The sequence below is a fragment of the Pseudorca crassidens genome, chromosome 10 (assembly GCF_039906515.1).
Source record: "Pseudorca crassidens isolate mPseCra1 chromosome 10, mPseCra1.hap1, whole genome shotgun sequence".
Lineage (NCBI taxonomy): Eukaryota > Metazoa > Chordata > Mammalia > Artiodactyla > Delphinidae > Pseudorca > Pseudorca crassidens.
Genome location: NC_090305.1, coordinates 69,202,378 through 69,221,275, shown reverse-complemented (window position 1 = coordinate 69,221,275; position 18,898 = coordinate 69,202,378). Strand labels below are relative to the sequence as shown.

General features: G+C 40.3%; 1 protein-coding gene across 3 annotated transcripts in view; it reads right to left on the bottom strand.

The window, feature by feature from the left end:
* Window positions 1-18,898, bottom strand: part of RBM6 (RNA binding motif protein 6) — a 106,974-nt gene that overhangs the window by 48,778 nt on the left and 39,298 nt on the right. For 2 of the 3 annotated variants that reach the window (XM_067754477.1, XM_067754478.1), the window contains one exon: window positions 10,397-10,470. The exons of the other annotated variant lie outside the window; for it this stretch is intronic. In XM_067754477.1, coding sequence (XP_067610578.1) covers window positions 10,397-10,470 — 74 coding nt within the window. The remainder of the gene's footprint in view (window positions 1-10,396; window positions 10,471-18,898) is intronic. 3 annotated transcript variants of the gene reach the window in all.

Genomic DNA, 18,898 nt, shown 5'->3' with positions numbered 1-18,898 from the left:
CTTCCCCCCGCCCTCTCCCCACTGTTAAGAACCACTGTATTACAAAAAAACATCAGGCCAATGGATGTAAGCTTGCTTTGCCTTTCCCCTGGCTGCTGTTGCTTCTTGGTCTAATGCTAGCTAGCACACAAGTCCTTCTTTGTGTATCAGGCATCCAAATGCCAGCTCTCTCACGGGGGAAAACATTTGTTGGGTTTTTTTTAAGCCCCACAAAAACCTTACAGTGTGCAGGAGTGGGAGATTTGAATCTGGTCCTATTTCCCATCCTCCAACCCCAACCCCCAACCTCAGCTCTGCCCAGCAGGGGACCGACCCTCTTGGGAGCACTGACAAGATAGCTTAAGCCCTCATCACTTTCCAAAGCATCCACTCAACCCACCAGAAATTTACTTACTTTCCCCAACCAAAGAGTACCTCAAACCACCAAGGGAGGAGGTGTGATGGGAAGACAAGTTAAATGATGCCTCTTCAAGAGAAGGGATCATTCAAAAATCTCTGCATTTGTTAAGACTCCCCCTCCCGGGTTTCTCTCCTGGCCCTTGCATCCCTCCACAAAGTGATTTAGCATTCTGAGCGAGGAAATGAGGCCTGAATCGCTTGGCATTCTCCAGCTTCCGTAGGGCCATGGCTATATGTGCTGCCGCTGTGTTTCTGGGTTTTTTTAACTGGGTTTGGGGTTTGATTTTTATTTCTCTGGGGGCTTTATTTTTCTTGGCAAATACTAAAAATCTCGTCAATGTAATTTCTGTGGTTTCTATTCAGCTTGGGTTTCATGTTTTAAAATAAACAAATTTAAAAAAAAACAAAAAAACCCAAATGTGGTAAAATGTTAACATTTGGGGACTGTGTGTGCAAAGCACATAGAAAGTCTTTGTACTGTTTTTACAACTTTTAAGTCTGAAATCACTTTATGGTTGCACGACTTGGTAAATTTACTAAAAATCACTGAATTATATACTTAAAATGGGTGAATTTTATGATACTTAAATTATCATAATAATTTTTTTCTTTAAAAAAAAAGAACCTCTGTGACCCTCTGGTACTAGAGGTAAAAGATGACAGCTACAGTGTCAATACTGCTGAAAAGGGACTTCCCTGGTGTCACAGTGGTTGAGAATCTGCCTGTCAATGCAGAGGACATGGGTTCGATCCCTGGTCTGGGAAGGTCCCACATACCGTGGAGCAACTAATAAGCCCATGCGCCAGAACTACTGAGCCTGCGCTCTAGAGCCCACATGCCACAACTGCTGAAGTCCTCACTCTTAAGAGTCTGTGCTCTGTAACAAGAGAAGCCACCGCAACGAGAAGCCAGCGCACCGCAACAAAGAGTAGCCCCACTCGCGCAGCAACGAAGACCCAACGCAGCCTCCCCCCAAAAAAAGAATTAAAAAAAAAAAAAACCTGCCGAAAAGAAGCCTCTGAGAAAGATACAGGGAGGGAACCTCCCTCAGCAGTGATTTGTTCTTCTCTACCCACATTCCAGTTTTGAGCTTTGGTTAACAATTCCAGGAAACCAGGAAAGATCCATGTTGGTACCTACAAAGCATTCGGTTACAGGAATGTTGTCTCTGTAAAAAAAAAAAAAAAAAAAAAAAAAAAAAAAAAGCCCAAGGATTTCCCAGCAGCACTTTCATTTCAAATCTATCAATACTTCAAAATACTCCTTTCCTTTCTTTCTTTTTTTCCTTCTTTTTTTTCTTTTTTTGGGCTGTGCCGCGAGGCTTGTGGGATCTTAGTTCCCCGACCAGGGATCGAACCCAGGTCCTCAGCAGTGAAATCGCTGAGTCCTAACCACTAGACGGCCAGGGAATTCCCCTTTCCTTTATTTCTAACTGTATGGATACTAAAACAGAAAGCCCACTCTGTACTGAGCAACTACTGTGCACTACTGAGCAACTACTGTGCAACTACTGTGTTGAGCAACTACTGTGCACAAGCTATGTGGCCACTTCAGATGTGGCTTGTTACCAATTCCATCCATCCCCTTTCAGACATTTAGTTTAAATGTTCTTCTGTGGCATGTAGATACCATTAACAAAGAAATTCTTCAGACATTTTACGATCAAAGCTTTAAATCTCTAGCTTCCAGACAAACTGACATACCACCTTTTTTTCTGTAAGTGAATCTGTATTTTATTTTAGACCCGGATTCATTCCCATCAGGCTGGGATCCTGAACTAAATTCCATGCTAAGTTTAAAGACTTTAAAACTTGAGATATGGTTCGCATACCATAAAATTCACTCTTCTTTGGTACTTTGTACAATTCAGTGGGTTTTAGTATATTCACAAGGTTGGTCAACCATCACCACCAACTAATACTAGAACATTTTTACCACCTCAGAAAGAGCCCCTATTACCCATTAGCAGTCACTCACTATTCCTTCTTGCTTTCCCCCTCTCTATAAGAACCTGGTAACCAATTATCTACTTTCTGTGATAGACCTCTTTTTCTCTTTATATTTTCCTTTGGAAATGGTGTTCATACAGATTAAATACAAATTTCACTTGGTCATAGATTTTGGTAAAATATGTATCATTAGTATACAACATCAGCATTACTAAATCTCACCATGAGAGATTAAAGATAATTATTTTTTAATACATTTATTTATTTATTTTTGGCTGCATCGGGTGTTCATTGCCACGCATGGGCTTTCTCTAGCTGTGGCGAGCAGGGGCTATCCTTCGTTGTGGTGCCGGCTTCTCACTGCGGTTGCTTCTCTTGTTGCGGAGCACAGACTCTAGGCGCACGGGCTTCAGTAGCTGTGGCACGTGGGCTTGGTAGTTGTGGCTCACGGGCTCTAGAGTGCAGGCTCAGTAGCTGTGGCGCACGGGCTTAGTTGCTCCATGGCATGTGGGATCTTCCCGGATCAGGGTTTGAACTCGTTTTCCCCTGCATTGGCAGGCGGATTCTTAACCACTGAGCCACCAGGGAAGTCCCAAAGATAATTATTAATCTAGATAAGCTTATCCATGATTATCAAAGTCATACCATCAATACTCTTAACAAGAAATATGTACATATTATATATAATACATATTACATAGACACATATTTATGTATCTAGCTCACATACAAATGAGCTAGAGGGCGGAATGACAACATCTGAACAAGTAGCCCTGCGGAGAACGGAGACACAAAGACACATGATAACCTCCAATTTCAACTTGAATGGAGAAGACACCCAATAAACATTCAATGCCACCTGTGGCCTAAGTGAATTCTGTGACAAAACTACCAGCAATGCTAGATTCAGAAACAAGGCTCTCCACCATATGAGTGCTGGAATGGCCATGATCGTCTGCCCTCACATGCCTGGATGCCTGTGCACTCATCCCTCAGACACTGTCAAGACAGGTGCTACCCAGCCTCTTTCACTTTCAGTCCAGACACCCCAAGTTTCATGGGAGAGACACTGTGCAGCAACACAGAACTGGCTGTCAAAAGATCTAGCTGCCACCCAAAGCACTGCCTCCACTTTTCAGGCATCTCTGCGTCCCAAGAGGTAGATAAGCAGCCAAGAAAAAGGAAGGCAACCAAGTAGAGTCCAGTGTTATAGAATCACCCTGTACTACTGAGTATATACCATATGCTAGCTGCCATACCAAGCACTTCACATACATTACATACTTTAATCTCACAACTGCTCTGAGGTAGGTACTGTGATTATCCCTCCATTTTATAGATGAGGAAACTGAGCTTCAGAAGTTACAAGAGCTAGGAACTGATGAAGCTGGAATCTTAAACCTGTCTGTGCTCTTAACACTATACTGTCTGGAGGTATACAAAGTCATAAACCAAAGCTATAACCAAGACCACAAAGGGAACTGTGCCTTTGTATAACCCCTGTACTAGTTAGTTAGAATTATACAAATTCTGCTTTTTGTTTTCAATAACTGTCTGTAATCAAGTTCCAAAATTAGCACTTTGCACAATCCCAATTTTTATAAAAAGTCAAACATTAACTAAAAATACAAGCTGGGGGCCTCCCTGGTGGCGCACTCGTTAAGAATCCACCTGCCAATGCAGAGGACACGGGTTCGAGCCCTGGTCTTGGAAGATCGCACATGTCGCAGAGCAACTAAATCCGTGCACCACAACTACTGAGCCTGCGCTCTAGAGCTCGCAAGCCACAACTACTGAGCCCGAGTGCTGCAACTACTGAAGCATGCATGCCTAGAGCCCGTGCTCCGCAACAAGAGAAGCCACCACGATGAGAAGCCCGCGCACCGGAATGAAGAGTAGCCCCGGCTCGCTGCAACTAAAGAAAGCCCACGTGCAGCAACGAAGACCCAACGCAGCCAAAAATAAATAAATTAATTAATTAATTAAAAAAAAATACAAGCTGAAAGAAATATGGCAACAACAAAGCACAAGGTTAAAATATACAGGCACATGCCCAATTTAGAACAAATTAGGAACTAAATTTCTTCCAACCACAGAAATGAACCATGTGTAACAAAAATAATCATAAATCTCATTATAGGAGACACATTGGAAATTTCCCTTAAAACTGCCAAATGATAAATATTTACTTTTCAAATTCAAGAAAACTAAACTGACTCCAACTTAGAGTACCTTTTACAATTATTGGAAAAAATCTGAGATAGGCAACGCCAGTGGCTAGTTACCAGAGTTTAGGGTTTTAAGGTCATAGGCTAGATTCCCAGTGTGGTCTAACCATACTCCATGCCCCACATGTGGTATGTCTCTTGCACTTCCTCTTGAGAAAATTTAAGATTTGATCACTGAGGCAGGAGAAACACCTAGAAAGACCTGATAATCAGTCCCAATCAGCAGGCTAAATAAGAAGTATTGTTGATGTAAAAATAATCCCCTGGACACTGCCACCAAATCCTCTTTTTAACCATATACTCCATGAAGCCAAAACTGGAGCTGCTATAATTTAGGACTTTCTTGTCCAGTCAGATAAGTTGTGTGCTAATAACAAATAAACACTCAATGTTCACTGCGTGCCAGGCCCAGTTCGAATCACCTTACATGCATTAACTCATTTAATCCCTAGAAGTATGAGAAGACATTGAGACACAGAGATGTTATGTTATGCCACTTGCCCAAGTTACATAGTAGAAGGTGACAGAGCTGAGAAGCAACCCTGAGCAGTCTGCCTCCAGAGTCCATGTATTTACCTACTGAGCTAGTTGGATGGAGATCAGAGTCCATATATTTAACTACTATGATATATTGCCTGGTGCCCAGCCAAGACTCAATCACTGGACAGGTAACCAAACTGCATAATCAGATCATCAATCCTTACAATCATTTTTTAAAAATATTTTATTTATTTATTTATTTGGTTGGTTGTGCCGGGTCTTAGTTGCAGCAGGTGGGCTCCTTAGTTGTGGCATGCAAACTCTTAGCTGCAGCATGCATGTGGGATCTAGTTCCCTGACCCAGTATTGAACCTGGGCCCCCAGCATTGGGAGCTCAGTCTCAACCACTGCGACACAAGGGAAGTCCCCCTTAAAATCATTTTTAATTCTCCAGAATTCCCCAACTCTCCGGTGAGTGAGAATCTTCAATTGTTGATTTACACACATTTTAGAATTCATTTTCCTTTCTGTTTCCCACCAATACCTCTACTGAGGGCACTCAAGAGAGGGTACTGAAATTGAGATTTCCAGAAAGAATGGCATGACTCAAGCCACAAGTTATACAGCTGAGCTCTGGCCAGGATGCCACATTCTCTTCAGTGAAGTAGTTTTAGGGTGAGGGTTTAGGCAATGCCACAAGCCTTGCAGGTTTAGGCAACGCCACAAGACTTGCAGGTATTTATAAAGATTATTTTTTTTTTGTTACCTGGAAAGCACACAATTCAAGTACTGAAATGTTTCATACAATATTGCTAACAACTTAAATAAGATTCCAACAAACTGAGTCTCAGCTCATTTTTTCCATCATGGCCTCAACAAAGTCTTTCCCATCCCCCAAAACATAAGCGTTCCCTATTCATCTCATTTTAATCACAAGGACGGATCCTATTTAAGATTTGGCTTCCTTCACATACCTTCAGAAATACCCTGGCCGTCCTGGTATCTTCAAAAACTCAAACTCTCTTAAGTTTGTTGACACAAAAAAACACTATTTCATAAAACTTCATGTATTCTACAGTCTTCATTCCACATACTAGAAAAAGGCAGTGTCTGAAGGAATTTTCATGTTAGGTGATAACAGCATCCTTTTCCCTTGCACTTTATAAAGTCAGGCTGATTCTGTCATGTAGCCAAGTCATCTTTAGTAAAGAAGGTCACTGATGCTAATAAAGTTGAGTAAAAACTGCAGAGAAATGAATTATTCTCCCAGAGCCCTTTTATAAGGGCACTTTAGTGACTATTTGGTCAAACAGAAATAGGCAACAAACATCATACCTGCAAATTTGAGAAAATAAAATGCTGCAGACCAAATGACAACGGTTTGAGAGAACTAGCACAACTGGGCAGCCATTGAGAGATATTCTAACACAATGCTTCTTACTCCCCTCCCCAAGTCCCAGTGCAATGGGACAAAGAGAAAAGAGATAATAGTCACTCTCAATCCTCAGGGACTTGGACAATAAAGAAAGCCAAGGGTATATGACACTGCTAGAAATACCTTTCCCAGGAAGGGATAGAATAAAAGGTTCTGCATCTCACAGTGTTTGCTGGCTTTATACTTCTCCTAGACAGAGATGGTGAAGGTATGAGCTGACAGACCTCTGTAGGAAATTACTTTCCCAGACAGACAGCTGCTGGCTAAGTGATGCCCTGATGAGTCCCCTTGGCCACCATCCTCAGTACTGCTGCAGAGCATCCTACTAGTTTGATGTCTCCATTAAGGCACTGGGAAAGGGCTAGAGGGGCCTTAGTTATCATCCTGAACAACCTCATTATGCACACATACCCCACAGTATCTGACAAACCAAGCTGACAGAAGCCTCCTTTATCCCCTTCCCCAGACTTATAAGTATCAGTCAATGATAAATAAAAGACATTTCACATCAAGAGTCAGGATAGTGAAGAGTTATAAAAATCTCAACCCAAAGCATTTCATAGAACCCTCCTCAGAAGCATATACACAGACTACTCAAAGGTGCCCTGTAGATGGTGACTCAGAATTCATACTAATTTTTCTATAAGTAAAACTTGGACGGAAGGAGAATGGATGAATAGACATCTTCCACAAACACTTGCACCTTACTCCAAGGAGTAAGGACTTCGTCCCTCACATTCTTATGTCTCTCATAAGATTTTAAACTGCTGTGTTATTGGGAGCTTGATCCACATCCATTTCCTTAAGGAAAATCCAGAGATAAAATTTTTTTCCCCAGAATTATGATTGGAAATTACTTGACATGAAGAAGAAGAAGAGGAGGAGGAGGAGACGACTGTCTAATTTCAAATGCTTACTAGGTATCAGATGCTATGCTAAGTGTTCTGTATACATTATGCACCAAGAGTCACTACTCAAATTCTATGTTATTCCTCAAGAAGTTTCCCTAACCACCTCATCTAAAACTGCCCTCATATGCATTCTCTCAATACCCTGCTTCATTATCTTTATAGCACTTAGCATTATCATATATTATTTTAAATTTGTCTACTTGCTTATGCTCTGACTTCTATCACTAAAACAGAAGTTATATAATCTGTCTCGTTTACTGCAGCATCTCCAGCATCCAGAAAGGTGCCTAGTACACAGCAGGCACTCGTGAATGCATGATCTCGTTTAATCCACTCCAGGGTCCCATGAGGTACTGGTAACAGAGGGAACTGAGGCCAAGGGAGGTTAAGAAATTTGCCAGAGACAACCCAGCTAGGAAGTAACATCTGACTATAGAACCTACACTCCTCTTTTCTATGCTATACTACCTAATTACAAAAATCCCCCTGAATATTCCATTCTCAAAATTTTTCTCATCAGAATGATTTGTATACATCTGAGCTGTGGTAAAGGTTGTTAGAAGAATACTGACTGGGTCATGAAGTCTATGCAGTTCAGCGAGAGGATTCTATTGCATGGCAGTGTTAGCAGTGTGACCTCTGTCCCATGGCTAGGGGAAGAATAAAAATCTAGGAAATCGGGTTGACTGAATAAGGATATGGTGATATCTTATTAAGAAATAACTCCAGGGCTTCCCTGGTGGCGCAGTGGTTGAGAGTCCGCCTGCCGATGCAGGGGACACAGGTTCGTGACCCGGTTCGGGAAGATCCCACATGCCGCGGAGCGGCTGGGCCCGTAAGCCATGGCCGCTGAGCCTGCGCATCCGGAGCCTGTGCTCCGCAACGGGAGAGGCCACAGCAGTGAGAGGCCTGCGTCCCGCAAAAAAAACAAAAAAAAAAACAAAAAAGAAATAACTCCAGTGAATACTGAAAATGTTATCGGACAGAATTTGGAGTTTATCTGAGAGAACACTCTATGGAATCCATGAGTACCACATAATCTCTGTCACCTTTCTTAGTATGAGATTATAAGGTCCTAGAAGACAGAGGCTGTCTCTTATTTGCTCTCCTGCACAGAGTGACATATGCAAGAGCATGGTTACCCGTCTAGAAAAATTCTGGCCTTGCTCCTGCTTTATTCTGGTGTCCCATTCACTGGGCAAAGGTCATTCATGAGGGATCTGGGAGAGTGTTCAAAGAATGGGTGGGAAGGGTGGGGGGAGATATGTCTATAGGCCACACCCCCTTGACACTGCTTGTGTAAATGAACATTTTTCTAGATGTACCTCTAACAGAAATCCAGCATTATGATAATCCTTATTTTTAAAGAAGGCTGCCCTAGTTCTATTTGACATTACTCTTTAGGAGGCTGGATACTTTAGATAGGATTTTTTGGGGGATAGAAGGAAGAGGCAGTTAAGACACAATATGGTTATTTTTAAGATTATATAGCTCTGATAAAAAGCAACATCCCTCTACGAGAAACACACAGTTGGGAGAATGATACTAAAGAAATGGCATCTGCCATGGCTCCCCATTTATGTTTCTACCACTCACAATATTCTTTAGTACAGTGGCAAAGGATTTAAAGATTACTCACTGATAAAGACAAGATGCTTATGAATTAAATGAATGTTCTCAAATTAGGACAGATTGCTAGAATGGAATCAACCATAAGCATACAGACTAGGACTTTTATTCCTCTCCCCAAATATTGGCAGATAGCATTTGCTGACACATAATTAGTATCTGTTAAATGACTGACTCAATGATGGACACTGAACAAATCAGGCAACGAGAACTCTGTGAAGGGGATATAGTCCTATTGCAGTCATTTTCTGAGGATCTAACAGTATTTATACTACTAACAATAGGAATGGATACATCAAGTTTCCTCTAATTACTTCTTGATCCCAGAGGATTTAGAGCATGTCATCTCCATTGCCATAAAGGGGGAACATGGTCAAAGAAGGGAAAAAGTTAAGTGTGATGAGCCATGCTGAATGGAACAAAGCTGATGAAAGGGCATTCGGCTATGAAAGAGAAACAGTTCTCATGCAATACTACTCTTCCCTGGCAGAGCCTTCTTTTAAGATTCTGGGTGCATCGCAATCACAATGTTAAGCACAGGCAGTGGGTACATAAAAATCAAACTGTATCACTAAGCTTCTTTCTCCCACTTTACAGATGGAGGAACTAACACACCACAGAGAAAACAACTTTCCCCAAGGAAACACGATGACAAGGATTCTATCCATTTCATAATTCCTCCCAAAACTACCAGGCAGCGTTCAATTAAAGACCCAGATGACAGTTCTAGGTGGCAAGCTAAATACATCTAGGTGTTTAAAACATAAGGTAAGTACAGATTCAGATTCACCAGCTCTGACTATATGCAGCTAAGAACTTGAGTACGAAACCCCAATTTGCAAAGAACAATGATGAATGCAAAAGACCCCAACAATCAACAACTAACTCTCTTCTCCCCATTGGCCCTCTTCCAAAAGTAGCACTTGCAGGCAGGACCTGAGTGCCACAGGAGTTGCCATCAGTGGTCTTCACCCTAGGTCTGGGTGTTAAGTACTGACCTAGAATTCCTGTGCCAGGAAGTTCCTTCAGATCACAGACAGGCAAGGATCATTCTTTGCATCTGGATCCCAAGCTCAGTCACATCCCAAAGGGAAGCACTCCAGACCTGTCATTTTTTTCCATCTACTGTCCTTGGAATATGGTGCAACTACAACTGAATGCTATTTTTTAAAATACACTCTGTGCCCATTAACTCTTCTAGAGAAACCTTCCCAGCTTCTTTTAAAGTTTCTCCTGGTTGGAATGTGGTATGCTCCAAATACATATTTCTGGTGCCTTTCCAAAGTTTAATCATTTGAAGCCCTCCCTCCCCGTACATAAAAAATATATCCTTCCAGCATCATTTGACCGAAGTATAAAGCAACCTGGTTGGCCTCCATGCATCCGATGGCATCTTCCAAGAGTGAAAACTCCACGCAGACATAGCCATAGTCGTAACCTGGGGACAGCATTTAAATACAGACGGGAGTGGTGTTAGTGCCTTGAAAACACAAAAGACACACTTAAATCCCCTGTTTCTGAACCCCTTAAACACAAGCCCTCCCCATAGCCCCCCCCCTCCCCTGTACTAGGCAAAGCTGCTACCCCAAACAGAAAAAAGTACTGAAGGAAAGTCTGGATGTTTCTGGACTTAGAAAGTCATTCCAAAATGGCCTTTTCTATTAACCAAGAAGATTCTTTGCCCTCTTTAGCACTGTTGATCTGGTGAGGGTGCCCCAGAATTGGGTAATCCCACAGAAAGTTCAAAGGGGAACCCGAAACATTTTAACCACAGGCTGAGTCTTCTGGAAAAACAAGGTCAACAAGAACAGGAAAGTATCTGGAAAAAAAAATGTATACCGAGAGAAGGAGGAGAAGCAATTATCTCAAAGCTATACTAATAGTCACCACTTATCAAGCAGAAACCACCTTCAAAGACAGAAGTGCTGACAGACTGAGGCAACTATATACCACAGGAAGCTTCTGGTTGGCAGGGGACAGACCATATCAGGTCTCCTCTTTTTTTCCTTGTTTCAACTCAAGTCATAAGCCAGCTAAAATCTTTATGAAAGGAAGAAGGTGTAAAAGCATAAGTAAGTACAAATGGCTGGGTCCAAAACTGTGCTTATGCACAAAGTTGGGGTAGGCTGGGGGAGAGACAGGAATTGTTAGCAATCAGTACATGTTCAAGAATTGTATGTACCATCAGAGCACAAAACACCCTTCACCATTTTCCTGAGCAAGTGTCATTTGTGACTCTCGTGACCCATGAGATGGGAAGTCATGGGATTTACAAGCTGACAAACTCTAACACTAACCCCATCCTATAATTTCCTTGATACTGCCACCATATGACTACAAAAATATACTTATTAAAGCAATGCTCCACAAGTGGCTTCCATGTTTCCGCCACTCTACTGCCTCACAGGATAAAGAAGTTCATCTTTAGGAGTGACACTGTGCAGATGGAACACCAAGAAAAAGATGTGATTTGCTCAAATAAGAAATAAAACTCAGGGGCTTCCCTGGTGGTGCAGTGGTTAAGAATCTGCCTGCCAATGCAGGGGACACGGGTTCGATCCCTGGCCCGGGAACATCCCACATGCCGCGGAGCAGCTAAGCCCATGTGCCAGAACTACTGAGCCTGAGCTCTAGAGCCCGTGCTCTGCAACAAGAGAAGCCACGACAATGAGAAGCCTGCGAACCGCAATGAAGAGTAGCCCCCGCTCGCCACAACTAGAGAAAGCCCCGCGTGCAGCAATAAAGACCCAACACAGCCAAAAATTTTTTAAAAGACACAAATAAATTTATTTTTTTTAAAAAAAGAAATAAAACTCAGGGAAAGAGAAACCACACAAAACCTAGGTCAATTTTGAGCACAAAGTATATATAATAATAGAAAACTGGTATCATTGAATCAAGGTAATAAAGGCAAAAAAAGAAAAAAAAAAAAAGGGAAAAGGAAAACAACAACAAAAAAGCTAGGGCAAGAGAAAATATAACTTAAAAACAGACCAAACTTGGTGAAATGGGTTGGATCCCTTGTCACATGGAATGAATGGCCTGAAATGTTTTATTATGATATAGGTAAGGCTTTAGATCTGTTACATACTCCAAGTTCATTATGAAATGTTACAATGGTATAATTTGATTCTTCCTTTGAATTTTAGGAAATGACCAGGAAGAAAAGAAAGCTACTAGAAATCTCAGCACCCCCTTAGGTGGACAGACTTTCTACCTGATTTCACAGCTTTGACCAACACAGATTAGAACTAACCCCTGGAATCTCTATTTAAACTTACCACAACAAAATTAGTCTTCTCTAATTAGTAACTATTTAGAGAAATGAAACTACTTTAGAGAAACAGTATATGCATTTGTATATACCCTATTAACAGGAGAAATTGTTTTGTTACATATTTCCTTTCAAGTGGATTTCTTGATTCAACTCAGTGAACATCTCATACATAAAACATTCTGCATTTTGTAAAGGGCTCTGAGTGTTCTTGGGAAACACTGCAGAAGAGCAGAAGCAACTAAAGTGCCTTTTATCACCAAGTATCTACTGTAAACATTCAAATGTATGTCCACAATCAGAAAGGGGCAGCCACAGAACAAGCAGATATACTCTCAAGTGTGTTGATTACCTCTACAGAACATTGTCAAAGGAGCATCCAGGTGTGTGGAAAGCAAACCCTCTCCATAGCTGCCAAAATGAAAAACACAGAACACCAACACCAAATTGGCAAAGCCCTGAGTTTCCTTTCTGTTCTTAAAGAAGTAACTATTGTGGCCCAGAGGAGCACACAGAATCTATGTGCAGAAAAAGAAAGGATTCATGGCAACATTCATACTTTGCTAAAGAACAAATAGACTTTGATACTAATGTCACTGCAAAGGAAAAGATACTAGAGGAGACATAATGAGCATCTAGAGCAGACATAATGAGCATCTAATAGCATCTCTATACATTCCTGAGATATTATATGTTGACAATGTACTTCAGATATAATATTTAAATTTATAAGCCCAACATTCAACTTCTTCTGCCTGAAACTTTATGAAACAAAAACAGAAATTTAAAGTTTAGGGAATTCCCTGGCGGTCCAGTGGTTATGACTTGGTGCTCTCACTGCTGGCGTCCAGGTTTGATCCCTGGTCAGGGAACTAAGGTGCTGCAAACCATGCAGTGTGGCCAGAAAAAGCAAAAAAGTTTAACTATAATACCTAAAACTTTAAAAATAAATAAATAAAAATTAAAAAGGACCCAATCTTGATCCAAAGCATTTTGTGTGTCCAAGACTCAGAGTTGTACTATAAGGATTTTCATAAATTGCCAAAACGGGTGATGATATCAAGTAATATTTACAAAGCACTTGTAGGTGCAAGACTGTATTCTAAATATTTTACATATAGTTAATCCTCACATGACTATCCTATAAGGTAAATATTATTAACCTCATTTTACCCATCATGGGGAAGCAGTCAAAGAAGGAACAAGTAATTTGTTCAAAATCACCTCAATGGTAAGGAGCAATACCTGGCTTCAAACCCAGTCAGTCCAGATTCAAACTGATGCTATTAACCACTACACTGTATAAGTTAATCTGATTTCCAACCTCCACGGAGCCCAATCACAGAAAGGATCCCACATGCCTAAGCACAGATAAGACTATGTCTACAGTTAAGAAATATTGAAATTTGAGCACAACAGTTATTTTTATTCTAAAATATCTATGGCAGAACCATTGTGAGTGGGCCTGACTGTGCAAGTTAGAAAGCATTCACTTTCATGGACTGAATATACTGGCTATCAAAATTCTTCTGAAAAGACAAAACCCCAAAAGTCTTGTTGTAAATGATGGCTATAAAAATTACAATATGATAAGATACTTGATATAGTATATTGAATATAGTATATTTTAAAAACTTTAAAACTGAGAACAATTATATAAAATGTGTATAGGAAAAAGAACTAGAATTAAATACAATGAAGTTGCATCTAATTCAGAGGTCAGAGACAAAAGTCAGCATATGAGATGAAAACCATGCATTTTCAATATCATACTTGAACACCCCAAGGTGAAGAACAACATACCATCTCTCAATATAGGTTAAGTCCAACACTGCCAGTTTTTCCTCCAGCGTCGCAACAGATCACTTTTCTTTTGGCTGACACCAGATGAAGAGGTTGGCTTGCATTTAAGGGCCATAATGTATGAAAAATATATCACTTTAAATGACAGAATCACAGCCAGCATAGTGAACGCTCATACTCAGAGAAAACTGGAGAGACCACCTGAAGTCATAGCCGAGTCACACCCCACCTCTCATGCTCACTCCATGAGAGGGAAAATGGGGTGTGGGGTAGGGGAGAGGAGTTGAGCAAGCACAGGTGAATATACAGAAATCTGAAAATGATGTAATGTGACACAACTGTAAACAAAAATGATTACAGTGGTTGTATTGAGCTAATTGTGATTTTTTTCCTTTAGTTCTCAAATGTAATTTTATAATTCACAGAAAAAGTTCTAGTAGACACAGAAGATGTTCCACTCAGAGACCTAAATGTTCTGAAGACTACCAACCAACCTTGCATTCAGAATTGCTAGGAACCATCTGGAATCATCAAGATGGTAAACTCAGTGTTAACAGTCCCACAGACAAATTCTCACCTAAAAAGAGTAATAAAAAAACCTCTTTTATTACCTTTTTCTTCCATCATCACATGTTGGGAAGAAACCTGGTGGGCTGATGGGTCTTTGTGGCTTATTTGTATGACTATTAAAAAGCATATCTTTCTCCATTTCCTAACCTAAATGTATAGATTTCTCATAGAAATGTGAATGCTCCTTATACTTTTTTTTGCAGTTGAGAAGGATGAGAACAAGGCAAAGGAAGGAAATCTATAAAGGTAATATTAAATTTTCAATTCTTCTCCATCTTCATTAACCATGTGGTTGCCTGTTCCCCAAAAAAGTATCTGTGATAATAGCTAACCAGGTGCTTAGGGGAAAACAAGGTACAGAAAACAAAGCCCTGATAAATAATATCCAATCCCAGAACTAATTCTTTAGTCTCTGTCCCTAGAAAAGCTGACTCAGTGATGCTGACAAACATGGCCCTTGATCATTCAAGCCAACTGTTAGTCTATACCAAGCCCTGTTTTCGTAACCGTTATACACCAAGATTTTTATTTAGGCAAATGAGATGAGCAGCCCTATATTCAAACTGACCAAGAAAAACCCAACTAAACATAAACAAGTCCAGTTGAATTTCCCATTAGGAGAGTACTGGTTGACTTTGAAAAAGGCCAGAATATACATACCAACTATGAAATGTAAGAAAGAATCAGGATTTTAAAGGACACAGGCAGAGGGAAAAATTAATTTAAATGTTATTGGGTATCTTTGAGGAAAAAGAAAACACAGGGATTTCCCCCTTTAAACAAGGAGTAATATTTCTGTGGAAACAAAGCATTATGAATATAAAAAGCACCATGCAAAATATTAATAGAGATTCAAGAGGGCTTAGTTCTATCGGTCTTGTTTTCCTAATTCCATTTCACTGGGAATATAGGTGTTTAGAAGAAAAGTAAAATATTATCAGGTTAGAGATTTTAACAAAAGTCAAACAGAACTGATCCAGGTATCTGAATTCCCATCAATGGAAATAACATGACAAAGGAGGCCTGTGTGAAAGATTTCCAACAGGTACTTTGCTATGTTAAAACCTCAAATGAGTATGTACCTGCAGCTTTCATTAGGAAAATTAGGAAAATATCTGACTTACATGTCAAAATACCATCTGGGAAGAATGAAATTGGCCTATATGAAATCATCACTTTGACATCTTATAAGCACTTTCAATTCTCTCTCCTTCAACTATGCATATAAGGATTGCTGGTTTATAATAAGACAGATGAAACTACGAAGATATGCACTGATGATTACTTGCTAAATTTTTGAAAACTGCATATGGTTCTATTTTATCTAGCTTTCCATCTGCACCAGATGGTTATTTTTTTTTAATATTTTTTATTGGTTTGTATTTTCAAGTAGTTTTCAAAATCCAAAATTAATCTTAGGGTTACTTCATCCTGATGATGGTTCTCGGGCCCAGATTAACATTTGTTAGGAAATTCTCACCCTTATTCAACTCATTAGTTTCCACTGACATTTACAACGCTATGTGAGCACAGAGGAGGGGAGTGTCCTAGCCCTCAGAGAGCTTAGCCTAATGGAAGAGTTATGACAAGTAGATAAGCATAGACCATCTCAAAATGCTATGTAAGTCAAAAAAGGGAACTTTTTTTTTCTGAACTATAATTGACAAATAATATTGTATTACTTTTAGGATACAACATGATGATTTGATATATGTATATACGGCAAAATGATTACCACAATAAGTTTAGTTAACATCCATCACCATACACAGTTACGATTTGTTTTCCTTGTGATGGGAACTTTAAAGATCAACTCTTACTGCAACCTTCAAATATCCAATACAGTACTGTTAACTATAGTCACAACCCTGTATATTAAATCCCCAGGACTTTTTAAAAATCTGGGAACAACTACTCTTTTTAGAGCCAATGATCTAGTTCAATTTTTGTTCACTTGAAAACAAACAAAAAAACCTACAGAGCAACCATCAGGAGTAAGATCTGAGTTTCTCCCCCCAGCTAAGAACACTCCAACCTGACAGGAAAGATGGTACAGGAGTGGCAAAAGGATCACCCAAGAGAGGAGTAGCATCAATGCTGAAGCAAACTGCCCATGCAGAGAGATGATGCCAGAACAATAGAGGTCCCAGACTAAGTGGGGGAGGGGGATATTTTCATTTCTGTACACCCAACACTAGCATAATACCCGGCACGCGGTGGCGCTCAGTCAATGCCACATCACTTGTAATGAGTATCTTCACTGGAGCAACACACAAAGTAACTTCTACAGTTATGTACATAGGCAAGAAGCTACAGCTAATTCATCATGTGCCCTCAGGCAAGGCACTTCTCTCTGGGCTTGGGTTATCTCATATGCCAAGTAGCAATGATGGTAACTCCTTTGCAGGGTGGTTTCAGGGGTGCATGAGATAATACATTTCAGTACCCCTGTGCTTCTATTACAAAGCACTCTCAGGGACTAAAGATGAGACAGCTGCCCCTGTATTGCTGCTAACTTACTGACAGCACTTGTCCTCCATGCAGCCATTTTAAAATACAGGACTGGGCTTCCCTGGTGGCTCAGTGGTTGAGAGTCCGCCTGCCGATGCAGGCGACACGGGTTCATGCCCCGATCCGGGAAGATCCCACATGCTGCGGAGCGGCTAGGCCCGTGAGCCATGGCTGCTGAGCCTGCACGTCCGGAGCCTGTGCTCCGCAACGGGAGAGGCCACAACAGTGAGAGGTCCGCGTACCGCAAAAAAATAATAATAATAATTTTAAAAATAAATAAATAAAATACAGGACTATTCTTGATTAAGATTTACCAAAATCTTTCATCAGATATGCTTGTACATTGTCAAACATACTCATTGTCTGATAAACAAGGTGAGCACTTTCTAGGACTTGATATTAATGTGAAAGCTAAAATGAAAAATTTTCTAAAAAATATAGAATTTTAAATTACTTACAATTATACAAACAGAACACTCTACTCCCTCAACATAACACCACTGCATAGTTTTAGAAATTAAAATTAAGTATGTCAGAATTTTTGACAAAAATTTCTTGAGAGGATCTACTCATCCAATATTTTATTTCCAAAGTTAGCACATACATGTTAACTAATGTTAACTAATACTTTCAGGTTGAAGAAACATATTCCAATACTTACACAAATATTATTTAACCACCAATTCACACATAACCTCACATATTGCTACCAGGAATTTTTGTAGCTTGGCTAATATTTTCTTCTTTGATTTGAAGACAAGCAAAGGCAGGAAATCATTTAATTTGTGACACAAATTCAATTGCTCGGTTATTAGGAAAAAACTAATGAAGCTTAAGCTTCATTTATTAAGCAATGATTTTCCTACCCTGTCAGGGACATTTGATTCATTTTTGAAAATGATGTTATCTAAACAACAAGGTCCTACTGTATAGCACAGGGGACTATATTCAATACTTCTGATAAACCATCATGGAAAAGAATATTAAAAAAGAATGTCTATATGTATATAACTGAGTCACTGTGCTGTACAGCAGAGACTGGCACAACATTGTAAATCAACTATACTTCAGTTAAAAAATAAATAAATAAAATTAAAATCATCTTATCTAGTCACTTTCCCTCACCGGAGAGCTATGAAGTACTATTCAGCAGCTCCCACCCCAACTCCTGTACCATGGGATTTTCTAACATGCATCTGACGACTGTGACAACCAACATTCATTTCTGATAAACTCAAAAGCACTGGTGGGCATTCAAATAAACATGAAAGGAATTTTTTGTTTTGTTTTACTTTGTTTTTCCTGTTCCCCCTGCCCCTAAAACAACTGAATGAACCATGAAAGATATAAACCAAGCCAATAAATATCTTTTTTTTTCTCTTTCCAGTCCAAATCTAGTTTTTAAAATCGTGGTCAAAACAAAAACAAGGGCTTCCCTGGTGGCGCAGTGGTTGAGAGTCCGCCTGCCGATGCAGGGGACACGGGTTTGTGACCCGGTCTGGGAAGATTCCGCATGCCGCGGAGCGGCTGGGCCCGTGAGCCATGGCCACTGAGCCTGCGCGTCCGGAGCCTGTGCTCCGCAACGGGAGAGGCCACAACGGTGAAAGGCCTGCATACCGCAAAAAAAAAACAGAAACAAAAAACAGTAGGCCCCACAAAACCAAAAGAGGCAATACCACAACAAAACTAACATTCTTTCAACAGAGCC